The sequence below is a fragment of the Dipodomys ordii genome, unplaced genomic scaffold, assembly GCF_000151885.1.
Source record: "Dipodomys ordii isolate 6190 unplaced genomic scaffold, Dord_2.0 Scaffold57, whole genome shotgun sequence".
Classification (NCBI taxonomy): Eukaryota; Metazoa; Chordata; class Mammalia; order Rodentia; family Heteromyidae; genus Dipodomys; species Dipodomys ordii.
The window spans coordinates 6,718,714-6,740,436 of NW_012267273.1; the positions used below are offsets into that span (position 1 = coordinate 6,718,714).

The window sequence follows — 21,723 nt, forward strand, 5'->3', positions numbered from 1 at the left end:
GGGTAAGAGAGGCGGGAAGAGAGGCATGTCATCACGTAGGCTTGGTTTTGCGCATAAAAGGAAGGTTCTCTTCCCGGGGCCTTCAGTTGTCAAACTCCGAGCAGCCCACGTCAGGAGCACGCCCAGGAACTCCCGCTGCGCCTCCTGCCTCCTCCGGCTCTCCAGCGCGCAGCCCGCCGCCGCCTGCGCCGCCTCTGCCCGCCCTGCGCCCCGCCCTGCGCCCCAGCGCCCTTCGCCCGCCGCCCGCCAGGATGCTGCTTCGAGTGCTGGTGCTCAGCGCGGCTCTGGCGCTCTGCAGCGCAGGTGAGTTTCCCCTCCGCGGTGCCCCGGCCTCCCTGGGCTCCACTCCTCCGGGCTGAGCGCGCTCAGCCGCCGGGCAGTCCACCCCAGCGCTCCCCGCTGCTTCCCCCGAGGCAGCCTTACAGAGATTGCACTCCTTGAAGGTTTGGCCCCCAATTGCCAAATGTAACTCCTGGCTCCTGGACCTCTGACCACTGGCCACTCATGGGCAGAGACAGCCAGCGTTGTCAGTCGCTGTCGGGTGGTCGTGGTGATGATAGATTGGGCTGATCAGTATGTGGGAAATGTCTGTGTGTGATGCCTTTAGTACAAAGTGTCATGGTTTTAAATCCCCAAGGAGTGCATTCCTGTCCTAGCATAAGAAAAAAAAAACTTAAGTAAACTATTTCGTTACGATCACTTTTTGCCTTAAATTTTAACTATTGGGTTAGACCCATTCGTTTTAATTACAAAAGTGCTACTTACTTGAGATTCTTTAAAAAAAAATGCTGATTTGAACAACTAAGAGGTGGGTTGGGGGGAGGGGAATTAATGTGAATGTCAGGTTGAATATTCTGTTACCTGTATTTAGAAAAGGAGGTTAACATTTTATATTATAAGCATCATTTTTTGGAGGCAGGTTAAAAAAAAAGTTCTTCCTCCACGACTGTCTGCAAATTTCTCGAATCCGTTCTTGTAAGGTTGACCCACAGAGAGTCAAATGATTAAACGTTGAAATCGGGATGAGGAGTCAGGTGATTCACATGCTGTCCTTACTGTTATTGTAGCAAATCCTTGCTGTTCCAACCCATGTCAAAACCGAGGCGAGTGTATGAGTGTAGGATTCGACCGGTATTCCTGCGACTGTACAAGAACGGGATTCTATGGGGAAAACTGCACAACACGTAAGTCATTCTGGGGGGTTTCCTCATTGGAAAGGAGGCTACATAGAATTTCCATTTTATTTATTTGCCTCGACTAAGAAGCCCTGTTAATGTCTCCCCTCTTTTTCCTCTCTTTGTACAGCTGAATTTCTGACAAGAATAAAATTACTTCTAAAGCCTACTCCAAACACTGTGCACTACATACTTACCCACTTCAAGGGAGTCTGGAACATTATCAATAACATTCCTTTCCTGAGAAATTCAATTATGAAATACGTTTTGACATGTAAGTACAAATCTCTAAGATTTTTCAGCTTCTTTTTTTTAAGGCATTATAATACCAGACATTACTTAACTTAATCAAAACATATATTTCTAGTCTTCAGAATGACTTTGAATAGACATTTGTAGTTTGCCTTCTATCTCAAAAGCTCAAAATATTGGCATTTGTCCCATGGCCTTTGAATAGCTCTGCCTCATAGAAATCTGTGGCGATCCTTCATGTAGCCAACCTTCACTGATCTAGGCTCCTTGTGAAGAAAGTGTGGTCCCTTGCTTATTCAGTGTTCATGCGCCACAGGATCCTTCCAAAAATATAGTACCCATTAATTAAATGATTAATTTGGATTTGACTCAGCAAAAACTTAAAGCTGTATAGTTCTGAGCTAAGAAAAACACAGACTGTGGGAACATAATATCCTTGTGTTCTACCACTTGAACCATGCTTCCTGCTTGGTTCTGGCTAATTGTAAATAAAATTCTCTTGCGTTTGTCTGTCCCTGCTGGATTCAAACCAAGATCCTCAGATCTCAGCCACCAGTGCCAGGTTGAGTGTAGTCATTTTAAATCAGAGTATCTTTGTTAGAATTAATCTCCTTGCCATATTCTGCATTTTATAATAAACGTGTTTTTATTTTAAGACTGACTTGTTATACTTAGGGGACTAACAAATTCTTTCTTTAAAACTTTCAGCCAGATCACATTTGATTGACAGCCCACCAACTTACAATGTGGATTATGGCTACAAAAGCTGGGAAGCCTTCTCTAACCTCTCCTACTATACCAGAGCCCTTCCTCCTGTAGCTGATGACTGCCCAACTCCCATGGGTGTGAAAGGTAAGCAAGAGGAATAAGTAGACTTGTTAATCAGCAAGACTTGGATTGTAACCTGGAAAAATTCGAGTTTAAAGTGCCATTTATTAACACCAATGTAGTTTTTTTGTTTGTTTGTTTTTGTCTTTACTAGTCATAGCCTTTTTAAAGATCTTAATCTATATAAACAGTTACATCAGAGTAACTGGGTCCTAAACTAATAGGCCGAATTAAAGTCCTAAAGTGTATTACTGCTAACGTGGGCAAAATTACTTAATAAAAATGTGTTCTGCACTATCTTTGGACTTCCATTTACCTTATTTTCTCATTACTTTTTTCAGGAAAGAAGGAGCTCCCTGATTCAAAAGAGCTTCTGGAGAAAGTTCTTCTGAGAAGAAAGTTTATCCCTGATCCTCAAGGCACTAACATGATGTTCGCATTCTTTGCCCAACACTTCACCCATCAGTTTTTCAAGACAGATCAAAAACGAGGACCTGCTTTTACCAAAGGACTGGGCCATGGGGTAAGATAGAATCATGAAATGCTAATATTTTTTTGCCAAACCATATTATTCATCTTTATTTTTAATGTCATTTCTACAAAAAAAGCTTAATAAAGCTTTTGATTTTTAACTTGCTGCTTTAGTAAAATGCACACATACATATATATTCTCATACATGGGTACAACAGAGATACAGATATTTTGTTTGTGATTTTCCTTGTGTTTTCAGTTAAAAGTTTGGCATTCCAAGATTCTATGTCTTCTAAGACATTTTTGTGCCATGACTAGGGGTTATAAACAGTATAAAGGAAGATACCTGCAGTATTATTATCCTTTGGATCTCACTAACATGACTTCAATTGATAATTATATTTTGCTTAATTTTATATGAATAATTATCCTTCTTTTTTGTGGTGCTTGGGATTTAACTCAGAGAAAGCCTTACACATGCTAGGCAAGGGCTCTCTTAGTGAGCTACATCCCAGCCTTCATTTTCAAAACCACTTTTTAGACATATATGACTATAATGAAGTAGTCATATATTTACATTTCCGATAGAATACACTTTACAAAATAGCCATATATAGTCTTGTAGTTCTGTAGTCTTGTAGTTCTGATGAATAAGCAGAGATTTAGTATTTAGTGGCCAAAAAAAACATTTGTTTTATTGAATATGAAAAATTTTAAAGACAAATCAAAATTTACTGGTGGATTATATAAGACCCTTTATGTAAGATTGTTCATCAGCAACAAATGGACATTTTTCCATCCTTTTCTAGGTGGATTTGAATCATATTTATGGTGAAACTCTGGACAGGCAGCACAAGCTGCGCCTTTTCAAGGATGGAAAAATGAAATACCAGGTAGGTTGCCTGTGACCGTTAAGAATTAGTCATGGTTCACCATGTACATCTTTATTTTAACATCACCCGTGATAAATTTTTAACCCTTCATTATTAATATTGTTTGTTGTCATTTATTTTTTTTTAGGTAATAGATGGAGAGATGTATCCCCCCACAGTCAAAGATACTCAGGTGGAGATGATCTACCCACCTCATACCCCTGAGCACCTGCAGTTTGCTGTGGGGCAGGAGATCTTTGGTCTGGTACCTGGTCTGATGATGTATGCCACCATCTGGCTTCGAGAACACAACCGAGTGTGTGATGTGCTTAAACAAGAGCATCCAGAGTGGGATGATGAGCGCTTGTTCCAGACTACCAGGCTAATTCTCATAGGTGAGCAAGAAGAGACAAACAGCTAAGGAAAACAAAAACACCTCTTCTGCAAAGAAGGCTAATAATCAAGCTGTGGCTTTCACTATATTTGCAATCAGAGCACATTATGAATGGGAACTCATGCCCTCTTACTTGAGTCCATGAGCACAAGCAGACTGAATTATTTTTTTTTTATATTGAAGGGGGTGGGAAATCAAAGTGAGAGCATAATAAAGTAACCAAATTACATTTCACTTGCTTACCAGTTTGTGATTGGAACACTAAGGTGTTTTATCTCTCTTTTGTGCAATAGGAGAGACAATTAAGATAGTGATTGAAGATTATGTACAGCACCTGAGTGGCTATCACTTCAAATTGAAGTTTGACCCAGAACTGCTTTTCAACCAACAATTCCAATACCAAAACCGTATCGCTGCTGAATTTAACACCCTCTACCACTGGCATCCTCTGCTGCCTGACACCTTTCAAATTGATGACCAGGAGTACAATTTTAAACAGTTTCTCTACAACAATTCCATACTAATAGAGCATGGCCTTACTCAGTTTGTTGAATCCTTCACCAAGCAAAATGCTGGCCGGGTAAGCACTGGTACTTAAAAAGTCAAAAGAAATGGCAGTAACTTGAGAATTTCTTCTATTCCAGAAATTATTTCTCTTAGATACTAAAAGAAAACCATTTATTTTACTAGTAAATCATTTTCTCGAAATAAGAAGCCTGAAAGATTATTTATGAAAAGCCTTACGTGTTAGTGCCCAGTTGGTAAACAATCTGTAGCTGTACCTTAAAAAAGTAGATATTTTGAAAAGTTTTCAGGCGTTTTCCAGATTGTGGAAATAAATATTTCAAGCTTGATTATCTGTTTGATCTTTATCATTTGGAAAGACAAAGTAGTTCTAGTGTTCCATCTTAAATTTAGCTCCTATTGAAATGTATACAGGGGTCTTTGTAAAAAATCGTTTAAGTCCCTTCTCTACCTTGTGCTAAAGAAGGCTTGTAAAGCAGAAGAAATAAATACGCCCCAAAGCCCTGTTTTACAATTGCATTCATTTCCCACAGGTTGCCGGCGGCAGGAATGTTCCTCTTGCTGTACAGATGGTAGCCAAGGCTTCCATTGATCAGAGCAGACAGATGAAATACCAGTCTCTTAATGAGTACCGGAAACGCTTTTCACTGAAGCCCTACGCTTCATTTGAAGAACTTACAGGTGAGAAGCACTTTCTAAGCTTCCTCACGGAATCAAGAGTCAAATGGAAGCAACAAACGGAAAGAAAAGTCAATGAAGGGAGTGAATGTGTTCCTCCCTCTGTGAATTCTTACCTTGCTCTTGTATTCTTATATTGCTGTTGTCTTCACCTCTGCAGGAGAGAAGGAAATGGCTGCCGAATTGGAAGCCCTGTATGGTGACATTGACGCTATGGAGTTGTACCCTGCCCTGCTGGTAGAAAAGCCTCGTCCAGATGCTATATTTGGGGAAACCATGGTAGAACTTGGAGCACCATTCTCCTTGAAAGGACTTATGGGTAATCCTATCTGCTCACCTCAGTACTGGAAACCGAGCACTTTTGGTGGAGAAGTAGGTTTTAAAATCATCAACACTGCCTCCATCCAGTCCCTCATCTGTAATAACGTCAAGGGCTGTCCCTTTACTTCATTTAATGTTCAGAATCCACCCCATGCCAAAACAGTCACCATCAATGCGAGTGCTTCCCACTCCAGACTAGATGACATCAACCCCACAGTGCTATTCAAAGGACGCTCCACGGAACTATAGAAGGCGACTGATCATATTTATTTATTTATATGAACGATTACTTTTAACTTAATTATTTAATAATATTTATACTCAGTGCCTTATGTTACCTTAATATCTGTCACAGGAAGGAGCACTGATGTGTTGTTTTTTTTCAGAGCAAGAAAGATACATGTCCAGATTCCTGTGTTACGTTTTTCTTTACTTGAATTTCCATGTTTAGTATGGTTTGATAAGGATAAAAGCAAAGATGTTTGGAAACTTAAATGTTGTTACATGATGACAAAATATTTGTCATTATTTACACCTACCTATCATGATATGTTAGATGAAATTAAGGGGTTGTGGGAGGAGAAAGAAATTTGGGACATTTACCTGTCATCAAAAAAGCAAACAGTAAAGGGTACAAGTAAATTTTTTAAATCTATATTTAAATCATACTCTACTATAATTTCATGGTTTTGTTAAAGGAGCCTTGAAATAATAATATGAAATTTCTAAATTTATAGGGTAGTAACACATTTGAAAGTTTATTTTATTTCCCAGACTAAAGTAAGTAAGCTTGTACCCACATTGATAAAAGGAACTATTATAAATAGTATAGATACTATAATTGCTGCTTTAAATACAGTGTGAGAGATTTTGTTTTTTCACCAAGAGTGAAAATCTATTCAATGTGACTGTTACAACTTCTTTTTAAAATCAAAATGCTAGTGCATAAATGTAGTGAAGCCATTGAAGTCTTATTTCAGAGTGAAAATATTTTCCATAAGGAGATTCCACAATTTGTGCACATGAATAGTAACAAGTAAAATCTATAACATCAAAAGATTTTACATTAGAAATAATGTGTAACCAGAATTCTAAATTGAAGTTCAAATTTGGGTATAAGCTTTAGAAGACTTTCCTATCTTTGAGTTCAGGCCTAGAACTCAATAGGTTTTGTAATGAAGTTAATAAATTGAACATGCATATTTTCCCAGCTTATTTGCTATACAATATGATTTAGCAGTCCATTTCAGAGGGCAAAAAGTAGCAGTGGCCTCATAGAAAGCTTCTTCAAAATGTTTAAGTCTCTTTCACACTGGAATCTCTTAATAAGCCAGTTCAATATGTGCATCTGAATCAATCCTAATCACTTGCATTGCTGCTTCTTTGATTTAAAAGAAACTTTGTTTTGATTAATGTACTTTTTTCATTTTGGTTTCCTGATTTTGAGGTCAGAGATCTTCAATCTTTACATTGTATTTATATTTCTTACTTGAACTTTACCCATTTTCAGGAAAGCTTCAGCTCAGGACTCCTCTTAAAAGGAATAAAAGAAAAAAATAAGACCTTTTCTTAAAAAATAGTATTCACTTATTTTAAATGAAAGACATAAACAGTTTATTTATAATTTTGACTATTTGTACCTGAAGATCATACAAACAGGCGAAGAATTGTTAAGGCACTCCCAACAGGAAGAAAGTTACATTTCTGTTCTAATGAATTCCTTTTTTATTTAAGAACCCAAATCAGTCAGTGAATCATTCTGGGTAATAATAAAACAGAAAATAATAACTGATGATAGATTTCTACATCTCATTGTCAGCTGACATTTTATGGTACTGTATTCTACATAATTATTTATTAAGGATTATTATTTATGTTTAATTAAGTATCTTTGTATATAAACTGTATTTAAACCTACAATCATTGATTTTTTTGTTCATGTCAAAATCAATATTTTTTGTGATTACCTCTCTGAATTTTGTAACCTATAAAAATTAAATTAAGACTGATGGATAAAATGTAAGGAATCTAACTTTGGTAGATTGAGATATTTAAGGTCAAAATTCATTTCCTAGATATTTACTTATACATCAATCACAGAGGACAATGTCTGATTAACTTAAACATGCCCTAAATAGTGACCTGTTTTATATATATATATATATATATATATATATATATATATTCAAACACGATCTACTGAAAAAATAATCTGTACAAATACTATGGGATTTGACATTTTCAAATCAAGCATTGATTATGAACAACAAAATTTATGTAAATAATTGAAAGCATAATGTCAAATAAGTTTTTAGAAAAGAAACAACTCAGGAAAATTTTTCTTTAAGATTTTGTGTTTTGAAGACATAAGGTTAAGAACTAGTCAACATTAGAAAAGGTTGTATAGGAGACTGTTTGGTGTCAGATATTTGTTTTTTGTTTTCTGTTGATCTTGGAAAAACAAATCAACTTGATTGTTACAAGACCATCCTGCTGACTGAACCCGGTACTCAGGTTGTGTGTGAATATTTCGATGCCTCAGACAAATATGTATTTAAATTACCTTATGTAAAATAGAAGTCTTGAAACAAATGCCTGTTTATTTTTATACTATTTAAGTATTGAAAATCTTCTGAAAATAAAATTTGTCTGTTTCTATATATCTTTGTCCTTGATTTCTCTGAAACGTGTCCCTAAAAATAAATCATGACATTTGTTCTCCTATATATTGAAAGGTAAACTAGGGACTAAGGATATTGCTCAGAGGTAAAGTGCTTGCCTGGCTGGCTCATTCAATCTCTGTTTTCTACCCAACATTGCAAAGCATGCAAACAAACAAACCAAGTTGGCTTGGCCCTCCATTCAGCCCTCCATTTCCCCTTAATTAAATGGCTCAGCCCTCACTGAAAAAGGGCTGAGAATACATGCTACAGGAAGATTGCAAGAGGCTTGTTTCCATTGCTCCATTTAAAAGAGAAAACATCATAAAAGGCAAGCGATAAGATAAATGTAACTAAGGAGGTACAACATTTTGAAAAGGAAGAGATCGTACTGAGTTGGGCAAATCTTTGATACTTTGCACTTTGATTTCTTAACTTTTGATACTCTTGGTTATTTCAGTATTTACATAAACCACATATTTTACATGTTGCCTGGGCTTTCTGTTCTTCATTTCAGAAATGCCTTCAACCTTCTACCATATTTCCTACAGTTAAGTCTCATCATCAGTTACCTCCAAAACCTGAATTTCAATTATGTTCCTTAGCAACACTTTTAGCTTACCTATCTTAGTACTCACAGTATGACATATGGATACTCATCAATTTTAAGGAGCTCATTATCCATCAACCTTATCATTTCAATATTATTACCCTTTTGGTATTTATTTCCTTCCTTATACATCTAGTTCATATTCCATTGGTCTCATACCCATTTATACAGCATCCCCCATCCCACCCCTGCACACAATCGATACAATTTGCTTTAATTACAAACCCATTCTTCTATGATGCTCCTAACCAGATTTCTCAATAGCATTCATCTATCTAGCTAGCTAGTTAGTTTGCTCTATGGTGACTTGAACTCAGAACTAGGCTCGCTATGTAAGTGCTCAGCCCATTTTTATGGAATGTTTGATGGTTTGTATTTTCCTGATGTTTTTGTCCATCTTCACAGAATGCTCTTACTCAGACTAATTTTTTTAGCTTTAGCTCTCTATCTATAAATTGATATTCCCTGTTATTTTTCTTCTGTACATTCTTCCAGGTTTATCACATTCAAGTTTATAATTTAAAGGAATAATCACTCCCAAGTTTGTGTTTCCAGAACCAACTTCAAATCATCAACTGAAATTATCCAGTGGCTACCTCCTATACAATGAACAAATATCAGCTTCTTATTCTGTCCTATAAGGATCCCAACAATCCATCTTCTGGATACCTATTTCATCTCAGCTACTTTGAGTCATTACTTGTCTTAATTCATTTTCGTTGTTGTTGCTAAAACAGAAGGTCTGAGACTGGGTAATTTTAGCTCTGGAAGCTGAGAAGTTCACAACTATGGTGTTGTCCTCTAACTTCCAGTGAGCTCCTACTGCTTCAGCCATGGTAGAATCAGAAGGGCAAGTAGGTTCATACAAATAGAGGGATGGGATATCTAACTAACTCATGGTAGAGGGCACTACATGAATCCCTCCATAATGCTGGAACCTTCATGATGAAGAACCTCTTTAAGGCCCTGCAATCTTGCAGTACTGTTATACTGGCAATCAAGCTTCCACAAGTGTTTGGATAAAGACACACCATGTCCAAACTATAGAACCTCCTTGTTCCTTATACTTGTTACATTACCTTTCTTGTGATTTGCTAATGAGCAATAGTTCTAAAGTGGATGCCCTATTTAGAATTCCTTTGCTTAAAATTTTGATACAGCTGTACCCTAACCATTCAGATACCAGCTCAATTGGAGGGCAGCTCTCCAAAGAAACCTCTACCAACTGCTCAAACTAAAGCAAGTACTAAGGCCCTACCATCCTTTTGTATAATTTTCAAAGCATTTCTTTCTATGTGACTCTATCTTGTTTTGTGTTTACTATCCATGTCTCCCTCTCTGAGATTTCATGTCTGGATAATTCACTGCTTCCAGAACAATGTGTGACATTTAAGTCTCTAAAAAATGTATTTTTACTGAATAGGAATTGCCTTCCTAAAAGAAACAAAACACACTACATGCCAGTGGCTCATGCTTGTAATCTTAGCTACTTAGAAGACAAGAATCTCAGCACAAAGCCAGTCCAGACAAGAGAGTCCAGAAGACTCTTATTTGCAACTAACTACCAAAAAGTCAGAAAATGGGAAAGTGGCTCAAAGTGAAAGAGCACTAGTCTAGACCATAAAAGCTCAGGGATAGCACTCATGCCCTGAGGTCAAGCCCCAGGACCAACAACAACAAAAAGAATGAAGGAAAAGAAAGAAAGAATGAAAACATGTGACCTTTTTTTTTTTTAACCCTCAGCTTCTTTGGGCTTTAGTTATTTTTTCTCTCTCTCTTTTAAATTTTTTATTGTAAAGATGCTGTTCAGAGGGTTTACAGTTACAAGAGTAAGGCAATGAGAACATTACTTGTGGATCATTGTTACCCCTTTCCCTTCCTTGTTGTGTCCCACTATCCCTTCCCTCCCCCACGTTCCACACTCCTATCCACCCTCCTCCTTCCTGGCTGCCCAGAGTTGTAAAGATTTTTCCAATATATTGTCCTGTCGGTATCTCTGAAAAACATGTGATCTTTACTGAAGAAAAAGTATGAGCTGGAAAGTGCAGATATTTTCTCGAAGAAAAGTTTTTTTTTAATATAATTAAAAATTGTCATATGTATGCATTTCTTTGCTACTGATTCTATTAACAAACTACCACAAAATTAGCTGGCTAAAATTATTATCTCAAGTCTTGGAGGTTAGAAGTCAGAAATAGGCCATATGAACTAAAAGTAAGGTGTTAAGGAAATCTGTCCCTTGCCTTTTTCAGTATCTCAATACTTCCTTCAGTCCTTAGTTTGTGGTCCCTTATTCATAGTTAGCAGGCTAATATTTTCCAATGTCTCTTGACTCTTATTTGCCATGTATCAGGACTCTCCTAATAACCTTGGGCTTATGCAGATAATCCTGGAAAATTTCCCCTTCTCCACATCCTTAATTTCTTCACATTTAGAAATTCCTCCTTGCCAGTGTATTCACATACTCTAGAGGTTTAGACAGGGATATATCTGGACAGCCATTATTTTACTTAACATATAATACAATTATTTGCAGTAGTGTCCATTATCTTAGAATGCCACCTTGGAAATCCATCTTTGTAAACATTTATATTCATGTAAACACCTGTACATCAAGGTTCATAGAAGTTTTATTCATTAGAACTGAAAAGTGAAAACAAAACAAAGGTCCTTCAGCATGATGAAATGACTAAACAGATAATTTCAAATTGTGGTATATTCATGTCCTGGAATACAATGCATGAGAGAGGGAGAAAAAATAGAGAGAAAGCAAAGTATGGAAGATAAAAATAATTATTGTTTAATACATGTAACTTGGATGGAACTAAAGGAATTCATGTAAAAATACTAAGTGAAAAAAGCCAGTATTTAAAATTACAGACTTACAAATCCATTTATACAACATTCTTGAAGTAAAAGGGTCAAGAAAATATTAGTGTTGTCAGATTAGTTATTATAATAATTTAGTAGCTACAAAGGAGTAGCATGAGGAGTATGTTGATTGATGGTCTATGTCTTCATTGAAGTGATAGTTACACTAAATTACATGTACGATATCTTGGTATAGAGCTCTACAAACAAAGACATTTATAAATGTAAGGTCAAAGAAAACTTGTGAAAGATTCATGTCATAGTGTTGATATTATACTACAATTATGCAATATGTTAGTACTGGAAGAAGTGTTATGAGATTTGCATGGTTACTCCTTACTTATGCTTTTTGATGTCTTGTGAGTGATAATTCTTTAAGTTTTTAAAGAAAAAAGAATGCATGATCATTCTTAAGGAAGACCTAGGTTTCCAAGGGATTTTTGTATCTTTTTTTTTTAACTCTCTTCTAGACCATCACCATAGTCTGTGTTACAATAGATACTCAGCCCAAGTTAGGAAATGAAATTCTTTCTTTCAAGAATCTGGATTTAGGACAAAGATTCTAGTTTATCTTGACATTTTTGAGTTGAAAGTGATGTCGCTCCATTGGCAAACCGAATGTACTTTTTTTTGATAAATGATATCAGAAGAACGGACTTCCATCTGAAAGCAGTGAACTTTACATATATAACACACACAAATTATTCCCAGATAGGTTGTAGATAAACACAAAACAAACCTGAATCTATAAAGCTTCCAAGAAAAGAATAAGATAGTATTTTCATGAGCATGGAGTTTCATAAAGGATTTTAGATTAGAAACAAAATACTGATAATAAAATTGATAAAGTTAAGTGGATGCTACTGTTTGAGTGGCTCCTAATGTTCATGTATTGGAGGCTGAAAGTCCTCACCATATTGGGAGATGATGAGGATCTTGGGAAGTCCAGCCTTACTGGAAGGTCCTTAAGTGACTGAGAATGCTGTCCTTTATAAGGAATTAAAGTAGTTATCAAAGACCCTTTAGTAGTCCTCTAGAGAGAGGGTTGTTGCAAAAGCCTCCAACTTCCTCTTCTCAGAATTCTTCCTCCTGGGGCTCTCACTATTGCCTTTAACTATTTAATAAAAGACTTAGAAGCCAGACACCAGTGGCTCATGCCTGTAATCTTACCTACCCAGGAGGCTGACATCTGAAGATCACAGTTTGAAGCCAGCCTGGGCAGGAAAGTCCATGAGACTCTTGTCTCCAATTAACCACCAAAAAGCCAGAAGTGGAGCTGTAGTTCATTTGGTAGAACACTAGCCTTGAGTAAAAAAAAAAAAAATGCTCAGTGATAGTACCCAGGCCCTGAGCTCTAGACCCAGGACAGGAAAAAGAAGAGAGAGAGAGAGAGAGAGAGAGAGAGAGAGAGAGACCAGACTCACAAAAACACATCACCATACACATGAATGGAATTTCTGTCAATATTCCATGTAAATTTTGCTCAGAAACATAACTGGCTAAATCATGTATGAGCTGTCCCTGGAAAGAACTCCGAGGAATAGATCCTTATTGTATAAAATGAAGCTCCCATCCTGATCAATGACCCTTCTAGATTACTCACCACAGAAACCACATAGAATCAGCAAGGTTTGTGCTGCCCTTGTGCCTTAGCCCCTCCTGCCTCTGGGTCTCTGTGCATGTGGATGCTGCCCAGATGCCACCCACTTGCCCTTTCATGTTCCCTATTGTTCCTACTAGGTGATGCAGTTGCATGATAGCGTGACTTTTCCCTGGCTGTTACCCAAAGATCTATTCATGATGACAATGTTCACAAAACATAGGGCGGGTATGATGTGCATGCTCTTGAAGGAACAAATGACTTCCACTCAGTACTCTGAAGGAATCAAGGGGAAAAGGCCAACGGGTAAATATCTTATTCCTTCAGCAGAAAAAAAAAAATTGGACATGATGCATGAGACAAGAATGTCACTTTCACCCACACCCTGAAACCTACTCTTTAGAATGTAAATTGTCAGTAACATGATCACGATATATATATATGTATGTATGTATCATCTACACTTGAATTATCACTATTAAGTAATACTCTGAACATCAAATTCTTTCAAATGTTCTATGAGTTGGAAAAATTGTGCTTCAAAGAAAGAACTGTGTGTGTATGTGCACGTGCCTGTGGTGGCGTGTAGCTGTGGGGGTGAGTGCTGGTCCTGGGGCTTGAACTCAAGGTCTAAGTGCTGTCCCTTAGCTTTTTTTTTTTTCACTAAAGACTAGTGTTCTACAATCACAACTCCAATTCCAGCTTTTTGGTGGTTAATTGGAGATAGTCTTATGGATTTTCTTGTCCAGGCTGGCTTTGAACTGTAATCCTCATAACTCACCCTCCTGTGTGGTTAGGATTCCAAATGTAAACCACCAGCACCCAGCTAGACAGAGCTTGTGAGTGTTAGAAAACAGTACGATTGTATTAGTGGTTCAATTTGGGGGAGTTTAACAATACATAGATTGCTATATATGTTGCTTTTTAAAAAATTTAATTCTCATTACTCATTTAAAAGGTGACACCTATATAATAGACTTATGTAAGTAGGTTAATGCAGACAGAATAACATGATTTTATATTTAGGAACGTGCTATATTGTTTGAAACAACTAGAATGTCCTTCACTATAAGATAAGAACATAGTGGGTACTTAAGCTGGTCAAGAACTTATAAGAACATTAGTTTCCACATTTCTGATGATGACAGAGATATTGCAAAGCACAGTCTGGATGCCGGTAACAGCACTGCAGTGGGACAAGTCTGGCTTGTCTTGGTTCTGCTACCTTCTAACAGGGTGCTTCATGAGACCTTCATATTCCTCACCTTGAACAGCTTTTAAAGCAGCAATGATTATTGCATTCCCAACTCAGGATGGTCATACAACAGAGGTTGCTTAAAGTTGCTTTTGTTTTTTTCTATTTCAAACCATAACTCACTATTCACGATGTGTCCACTCCTTCATAGCTCCAATCAGTAATAAATCGGGTGGATAAAAATACTTCATTGAGGAAGTATAAGTAATAAGAGCCTTTGATATTGGCTTTCTGAGACATTGAGAACTAGAAGTTGATCCTTTCTGTTTTATTACCAAGGCTAGATGATCCTTGTTATCCTAATTAACTCCTAAATTAACTTACTGTCTCTATGTTCTATGTTAGTTTCATAGAGGTTTTTGGTTCAGTTGGCTTACTAGGTACAAGAGATTGAGGATGTTAGGATTTTCAGCCTAGGAAAGGAGTACCCTGCCTTACAGGGTAGGGTAATTTCTTACACATGTAAAGAACATTACCTGGAATGTTTTTAACTTTATAGGTATGGTAGGCAGTATGTTCTCCTACTAAAAACAATCCAAGTCTCAGTCTCTGAAAGCTGCCGTATGTTAGGTAAGCAGGGAAAATAAAGGTTACCAGATGGAAGTAAGATTTCCAATCAGCTGACCTTCAAATGGAGAGTTCACGGGATGGGTCCATTGTAATCATGAGAGACCTTAAATGTGAAAGAGGAAAGAAAAAGAGTCAATGTCATAACCATGCAACATGAGAAAGATTTGTCCAGCAATGGCTGGCTTTAAAAAGGGGAAGGTCAGGAAACAGGGAAGATGGGATGTATTTCAGCAGCTTAAAAAAATAAGGAAATTTGTCACCCCTAGAAACAAGTACACACCTAGTAACATTTTGATTTAGCACAATGACATCCCTTTTGTGCTTCTGAAGTAAGGAACTAGTGAAATAATTTGTGTTATTTTATTTCTTTGTTTGATTTCTTTGTTGGCATTGAGGATAGAAATCAAGGCCTTGAGCTTGCTAGGCAAGCACTTTACCACTTGAGCCATTCTCACTCCCCAGTCCTAGTCTATCTGCTCAAATAGAGTCTCACACTTGTACCATCGGCTGGCCTTGGATTTTGATCCTTCCACTATAGCTCCCCCAGCAGTTCACATTTGAGGCATGAACTATGATGCCTGGCCTATATTATTTTACATAGCTAGGTTTGATGTATCTTTTACAGTGACAATAGGAAACAGATATAGATCATTTGGGAAAGCAAAGAAATGGTTGAGAATAAGCCAACATCCTATAATGTGATGAATGTGCAAATTATATATATAATATATATTATACATATATATAATAAACCACAGTATGAATTTAGATTCTGGTCTTCAAACATTTCCCTTCAAGGGCTGGGAAGGTGGCTCAGTGGTAGAGCGCTTGGCTTGCATGCCTGAGGCCCTGGGTTCAATTCCTCAGCACCACATAAGCAAAAAGAAAAAAAAGCCGGTAGTGGCATGGTGGCTCAAGTGGTAGAGTGCTAGCTTTGAGCTGAAGAGCTGAAGGACAGCACCCAGGCCCAGAGTTCAGGCCCCACAACTGGACCCCCCCCCAAAAAAAAACGTTTCCCTTCAAAGTCTTCATTACTTATAAGGTATTTGTCTTATTACTAATTTATTTTAGGTCTTGTCTTATGAACTTATTTTAAGTGTAGTCAATAAACCCTTAAAGTTATCATTAGATTTTTTCCAGATATTTATTAATGCTCTGAAAATTCTAGTTATACAGTGAATTAACTATCTTTCTTAAATATATTCATACTCTTTCCTCTAATTTGGGGTCAATTTAGCCTTTATTATTTGCAGACTGGAGAGATGTCTTAAAGAAGAACACATAACTTTCTGCTTGGAATTAAAGATGTAAATGAATGCCTCCATTTGTCCTCTTGCAAAACTAAGTATGTCATCAAATTTCCTCCTTTCTCAAACATAACATTAGCTCACAATGAGAAAAGAAAAAGCTAGGAATCTCATGCCCCATATACTGCAGCTTTGTTTCATAAAACCTGGCAGTAGAAAGCCAGTCAATTTGGGGATTGAAGAAAATAGTGAACAGATATATAAAAATAACAATGCTAGAGTAAGAGAAAGTGTGTTTTTGTTTTAATCTTAAATTCCTATGGGTCCGTCTTCTTCTACTTTACTTTATAAAGCTCAGGACCTGGTGGTATAAACTGAAGGTTCCTGTCTCCTTAACTAGTTCTATCCACATGATTGACTATATTTGGAGATGAGAAATCTAAGTAATTTAGGTTAAGGAAGAGTAGTTCCAAATCATGCAGTGTCTTCATAAGAAATACCAAAGGACTGTTTGTCCTTCCTTCTCTCTTTCTCTCTTCTCTCCTTTCTCTCTTCTATTTCTCCCCATCCCTTTCATGTCTTTCCCTCTCTTTTATTGAGCATACACAAAGAAGATGTCACATGAACACACAGTGAGAAGCTGATTTCTTCAACTGAGGAAGAGAAACTAAACTGGCTGGTCCACCGATCTCGCACTTCTCAGCTTCTAAAAGTATAGGAAATAAATTTTTGTTGTTTGTACCAACTTGTCTGTGGTATTTTGTTATGATAGTCCTGGTTGACTAATTCAGTTGAACTAGATACTCTCAAAGTTCTGGTGTCATTACTATAATGTCATGAATCTATAATTACTCTGATGGGGGGAAGGGAATATTTTAAGGAACAACTATATGTGTGTGTGTGTGTGTGTGTGTGTGAGAGAGAGAGAGAGAGAGAGAGAGAGAGAGGAGAGAGAGAGAGAAATATGATGAGACACTGGGTCATCTATATTTGGTAGAATTTGCTAGCTTTTGAAGTAACTTTACCAATGAGGAAGAGATTGTTCAATAATGTGTAAAGAGGGTCACTTAGGGAAGAAGACAGCATTGTTTAAAATGCCTTTCGAGGTATTACTATATATAACACATTGTTCTAAACACAGTTGTATGAATCATTGTAACTCCTTGGCATTTTAGGACCTAAAGCTGAAGAACAGTTATTCTTTTGTCCAGGCTACATTAGGACATCACAATGCCTTAAATTAAGTCTAATGTGGTCACCTGAAGAACAAATATACAAAACAAAACAGTTGTACTTACAGAAAATGTGTTAATGGGATTAACAACTTCAACAAATACTTTGTTTTGAGTGTCTTCTTTTCTAGACATTCCGGTAGGCCTCTTAAGACTTTTTTTTTTGGCCAGGTAAGATAATATATCTACAAATAAAAGATTTTTAGATCCAGACACCAGTTGTTCACACCTGTAATCCTAGCTATTCAGGAAGCTGAGATCTGAGGATCGTGGTTTGAAGCCAGCTCGAGCTGGAAAAAAAGTGAGAATCTTTTTTTTTTTTTATTGTGAAAATACTGAACAGAGGGGTTACAATCACATGGGCAAGATAATGAGTACATCTCTTACCAAGCATTGTAGCCTCCTCCTTTGTTTCCCTTTCCTATCCCTTCCCATCCTCCCCCTCTACCCCCCCATCCTCGCCCCCCCCACACACCCAAGAATGGCTAAAATCAATAACTCTAATAACAACAGATGCTGGAGGGGATGTGGACAGAAGGGAACCTTGCTGCATTGTTGGTGTCAGTGTAAACTTGTTCAACCACTTTGAAAAGCAGTATGGGGGTTCCTCAAAAGACTCCACATAGAGCTCCCCTATGACCCAGCAAACCTACTTTTGGGCATTTACCCAAATGATCACAAACAAGACCACACTAAAGCTACCAGCACGACTATGTTTATTGCAGCATTATTTACCATAGCTAAGATATGGAACCAACCCAGATGCCACTCAGTAGATGAATGGATCAAGAAAATGTGGTATCTATACACAATGGAATTCTATGCCTCCATCAGAAAGAATGACATTGCCCCATTTGTTAGGAAATGGAAAGGCTTGGAAAAAATTTTATTAAGTGAAGTAAGCCAGGCCCAAAGAAACACAGGTCCCATGGTTTCCCTTATTTGCAATATCTAGTATATGTCTGAGTCAAGCAGAAAAGGTCAGATAAGTTGATGTTAGGGAAATGAACCTTAAGATATGTATTCAAATGTTTTTTTTTTCTTTCATGCGATTGTTCCTAACACATTTATAAGATTATTTCTTTGTTGCTTTGTATGTCCCTCCCCCATGGTATAACCCCTGCTTTCACAAGTGAGAATCTTATCTCCAATAAACTACTCCGTAAAAGTTAGAAGTGGTACTCAAGTGGCAGAACACTAGCCTTTACCAAAAAAAAAAAAAAAAAGCCCAAAGATAACAACCAAGCCCGAGTTTAAGGCCTAGGAATAGCCCACACACACACAGACACACACAGACACACACACACACACACATACACACACAAACACACAAAAGATGTTTAGATTATTAAAGTATAGCTTTGAATGTGCTAACAAGTTTTATCTCAAAATGACTTCAATAATTAATGTACTTAGTAAATACTTTTTTTAATTCAATGTCTGAAACTTTCATTAAAACTTTCCAGGCCAGCACAGTACTGATGGCTCATGCCTGTGGTCTTAAGTTACTCAGGAGGCTTAGATCTGAGAGGTGCAGTTTGAAGCCAGCCCAGGCAAGAAAGTCCTTGAGACTCTTATCTACAATTAACTAGCCAAAAAAAAAAAAAAAAAGCCAGAAGTACAGCTGTGGCTCATGTACTAGAGCACTTGCCTTGAACAAAAATGCTCAGGATAGTACCCAATCTCTGAGTTCAAGCCCCAACAACCAGCACACACACACACACACACACACACACACACACACACAATTCCAGCCTAGCATAAAACAATTCTCCAGTATTCCTGGATATTCACTAATATCTTCTAGAATAACATATTCTTGCTGTTACTTTTATAGGACAAGAAAATGATGATTTTATGTCTGTTTTCACACATGAATATAAAAGCATAATTTTCTCAATTCTAATGATAAAATTGGATGCAGAAAATAAAAATTTTAACAAATGCTCCTTATTTGAGTTAAAAATATGCACAAAATAATTTAAAAAGAGACATATAGTGCTCAATATCTCATTGAAGAAATGAACAAAATGTTAAATATGCTCACATATGTACACCTCTATGAATATGTTCACAAATTATTTATATGTGAGCACAGGTCATCACAATTTAATTTTTCTGGAAAAATTCGCTTCTGTGGTTTTGCTCTATTGTAAACCTTTCACTATACATTATGCTATAAAAAGCTACATACATTGTACATATATTATGTGTGAGTCTATATGAATAACTTAGTAACATATTAGAGATAAGAAATTTTCAATTTTTTTTCTACTCACATGCCACTCAGCACATTTTTTACATCATAGTCTTCATTAGATAACAAATTAATGTCCTATAATTTAATTTGATTTTGATATTAGCTGCCCGGAGCTATTATCAGATCCCACATCTTAAGTGCAAGCCTATAATACTGTCTCTCTCCCCATTTTTCTGATGTCAATCATAAATCTAGTCTATAACCTGTGCTTCTGACCAAATTGGTATAAATGGGTTACTTATAGACTTTTCTTTGAATAATTTGCTAGAGCTGCTAGAACTTAGAAACTTAGAACTTTTAACTATACTTACTTATCCATTACAGGGGTTTTTTTTTAGAACGCTTGTATTAAAAATATAGAAAAGTAGAATAGAAGTTGATACATCAAACTTATTATTGAGGGGAAAACCTTCACGTATATATATTTTTTCCTTTGAAAAAACCCTTTGCATATATATTTACTTGAAATCTTCTTTTGGCCAGGTACCAGAGTTTGAACTCAAGGCCTCATTTGCTCGGTTTGCTCACATAGCTCTACCACATGAATCAAGCCTCCAGTTTGGCTCTGGTCTGATTACTTTGAAAACAGAATCCCATAGACGGCCAGAACTGACTTCAAACTACAATTCTCTGCATCTCAGCCTCCTGAGTAGCTAGTACTATAAGGTTTTACATTTGTTTAAGGATTTTTTAAAATTTCCCTTTTATATTTCTTATTTGTCTCTTTGGTCATTCAGGAAAAGAAAGTAGTTTAATTTTCATGCATAGAGTTATACCCAAGTCCCAGAGACCCTCCGATGACCACCGAGAGACTAGACAACCTGAACTGCAAAATGCAAGGTTTATTTAACAAGACAAGGCTCAGGCCTCGTCCTGTACCCCCAGATGCAGCAGAAGAAAGAAGGGGGCCCCCGAGCAACAGTATAGCTGGGCTTATAAAGGCAAAAACCACAAAATTACAGCAATGCTATGGCTTAGGGACAAGTTGATTCTGATTGGTCAGGGACCAGGTGTCTGCTTGAGCCATCAAGGCAGACACCTCTTGTGGTTCATCTGCTGACTTGGTCTCAGACCCATCCTGTCCTGGGGTGTTCTGCAATCTTTAAATAACAGTTCCCAAAAATTTTGCACAGAAATGTTATTGTTTAGCTCATTTTTGCAACCTTTGCAACATTAGGAATTAGGGACTGACACATGTTAACTTTTAGAAGCTGTCACAAAATGGCTCTAGTTTGGTTCTTACACATAGTACAATTTCTTTTCCTCTTATTGTCCATTTATCATTTTCTTCCACTTTGTTCATATTTTATTCCATGTGCTATCTCCTCAATTTCTTTGAATTTGTTGGAACATCTTCTGTTACTTAACATATGGCCTATGCTGAAGACCATTCCATGGGCTATTTTTTTTTAATGTGTATGCTACAGCTTTTTGCCTATTCTATAGGTTGGACTCATTTTGTCTATAACATAGTCATTCTGAGATATGTTGTTGTTAAGGTTTCTTTAGCAGGAAGAATCTGAATTATCTGTTGTATAGATAAAAACAGAAAGGTAGATAGGATCGGGGCTGAGATTGAATTGCCAGGCCTGCCCAACTTCTTTTTAGGAATCTGCAGATCAAGTCATTCAGGGTGACTTGCCTGGTACTTTGCTGGCTCCAGGAAGGTGAGCTTCCTGGCTAGTTTATCAGACTGAGCTAACACAGCTGCTGAGAGCAGTTAGCCAGCTGCTTCACAAACCCCAAAGATGTTAAGGGACAGATCTGCAACACAAGTCTGAGTGAAAGAAAGCACAAGAGTGCTGGGGGCTTTCTGGGCAATGAAGAAATATTTTTTTTATTTTATTTTATTTGTGAAGATACTGTACAGAGGGGTTACAATTACATGGGCAGGATAATGC

The 21,723-nt window shown here is 37.1% G+C and overlaps 1 protein-coding gene across 1 annotated transcript; it reads left to right on the top strand.

Annotated features, from left to right (window-relative positions):
• Nucleotides 1–242: 242 nt before the first annotated feature.
• Ptgs2 (prostaglandin-endoperoxide synthase 2 (prostaglandin G/H synthase and cyclooxygenase)) lies at nucleotides 243–8,157 on the top strand. Its single transcript, XM_013021758.1, has 10 exons — nucleotides 243–303; nucleotides 1,068–1,184; nucleotides 1,306–1,449; nucleotides 2,136–2,279; nucleotides 2,597–2,778; nucleotides 3,537–3,620; nucleotides 3,748–3,994; nucleotides 4,287–4,573; nucleotides 5,052–5,199; nucleotides 5,357–8,157. Exons 1-10 carry the CDS (start codon nucleotides 252–254, stop codon nucleotides 5,764–5,766), a joined length of 1,815 nt encoding a protein of 604 aa, XP_012877212.1. The 5' UTR covers nucleotides 243–251; the 3' UTR covers nucleotides 5,767–8,157.
• The last annotated feature ends 13,566 nt before the right edge of the window (nucleotides 8,158–21,723 follow it).